General features: G+C 50.3%; 1 protein-coding gene across 1 annotated transcript; it reads right to left on the bottom strand.

Annotated features, from left to right (window-relative positions):
* Positions 1–420: 420 nt before the first annotated feature.
* GNG8 (guanine nucleotide binding protein (G protein), gamma 8) lies at positions 421–1914 on the bottom strand. Its single transcript, XM_015419685.1, has 3 exons — positions 1831–1914; positions 1460–1597; positions 421–441 (listed from the first exon to the last, which is right to left on the bottom strand). The coding sequence occupies exons 1-2, from the start codon at positions 1912–1914 to the stop codon at positions 1469–1471; spliced, it is 213 nt and encodes a 70-aa protein (XP_015275171.1). The 3' UTR covers positions 421–441; positions 1460–1468.

Below are 1914 nucleotides of genomic sequence, written 5' to 3'. Positions count from 1 at the left end.
ACTTCAGAGGGCAAATCACTACGCATTTATTGTTGACAGCCGACACAGAGAAAGTGAAACCTTGGGATGTCGTCTTCCTCTCCTCCAGTTATCCCACCAGCTAGGGAAAAGGTAACAACGCAGGGGTGGTCACGTGCCGCATTACGGAACTGGTTTTGATGGAGAATAAATCCATAGCGGAACAATTAAAAGCCAGATTACCAGCGGCAGATTCGTGATCAGATCTCATGTTCGTTTGCTTCCCCCCCCCAATATAAGAGCTGCGAAGGATCTGTTGGAGGGGGGAGGGCTTTTAATACTCCCCCCCATACCATTTTCCTGATCTAATTTGCCCTCCTGTCCTGAAGACGGCATGGATAACATAGAAGAGTACAGATGAGTCTTCCTGCATATGAAGGTTACATCCGCAAAACATCTTCTCCGGCTGTTCATTTTGCAAACCTAAGGACGTAAGAGAAGCCATGTTGGATCAGGCGGCCCATCCGGTCCAACACTCTGTGTCACACACTGGCCGAAACCCAGGGCCCATTGGGAGGTCCACCAGTGGGACCAGAACTCTAGAAGCCCTCCCACTGTTGTCCCCCCCCAAGCGCCAAGAAGACAGAGCATCACTGCCCCAGACAGAGTGTTCCATCTATTCCTTCTGGCTAATAGCCACTGGTGGACCTCTGCTCCATCAAACCTATCCAATGGACACAGGCCTGTAGCCGGGATGTTGTGGCTTGTGAGGCAATTTTTTTCCTGGTGGGGCTGAAGCTCTCAGTACAGAAAGAAAAGCCGTGAGGTAGGCGGGGCTGAGAGAGCTCTGACAGAAACTGCTCTTTTTCAAGAACAGCTGTGCCAGAACTATGGCTTTCCCAAGGTCACACCAGCAGCTGCATGTGGAGGAGTGGGGAATCAAACCCGGTTCTCCCAGATTAGAGTCCGCGCACTTAACCACTACGCCAAACTGGCTCAGAAAGCTGTTACCAGGAGAGATCTCTAAATTGCAAGCTGTCAACCACTGTAGATGACAGTTCCCAGCTGCTGCAAGTTAATCACTTCTGCCAGCCTAAGCAACAGTTCTGAGAACAAGCCGGCAGGTGGGGGTGATGACTTCTATAGTCAAGAAAACTTAACAGGCAGAAAAACTCTCTGAAAGGAGACCAGTTTCTTGACACAGAATTAGAAGGGGTCCTAGAGGTCACCTACTCCAACCCCCTTGCTCAGTGCGGGAATTAGTCAACTACCGCACCCCACTCGGCTTAAAGAAGCGCATGACATAAAAAATGTTTTAAAATTGTTTTTTAAAACATTTATAGGAGAAATTATTGTGGGGCTGTGCCTTCAAGAAAGGGGGTGGAACCCCCGAAAGCCCCAATGTAGTTAGGGGCCTGAATGAAGACCAAAACAAAATCCCCCTACCCTGCCCTCCCTCTTCATCTTGGCCTGGGAGGAGCTTGTTGTATCCCCAACTCACATCCCAGGCTCACAGCACAATGCAGAAGAGCCGTTTCTCACGGAAAGGGTTCTCTGCAGAAGGTACCGGGGTAACCAGTGGATCTTCTTTGGCATGGGCTTCACAGTAAGCCAACAGGTCAGCGGCTGCCTTGGAAACCTACCAGGAAGAGAGAATACAGGATTCCGAAATCACAGCAAGCGAAGAGAAAGGAAGATGCCACGTTTGGAACCTTGGGGCTTGACTACTGCAAGCCGCAACACGTTGGGCTGCCCTTGGAAGCGGCATAATCATTGCGTCATGCAGACTGCTACATGATAACCAGAGGAACCAGCAGTGGGCCAGCATGTGTTTGTATGGGGGGGGGGGAAGATGTTGCTTGAGAATCTCACCTTCATGCGGTCAATGTTTACTTCCAGTTTCAGCTGCTCCACCGTCTTTCGGGCCTCTGCGATTTTGGCCATGTTGTTAGACAT

The sequence above is a fragment of the Gekko japonicus genome, unplaced genomic scaffold (assembly GCF_001447785.1).
Source record: "Gekko japonicus isolate JY-2015 unplaced genomic scaffold, Gekko_japonicus_V1.1 scaffold1436, whole genome shotgun sequence".
Lineage (NCBI taxonomy): Eukaryota > Metazoa > Chordata > Lepidosauria > Squamata > Gekkonidae > Gekko > Gekko japonicus.
This window is presented reverse-complemented; position numbering and strand designations above follow the sequence as displayed.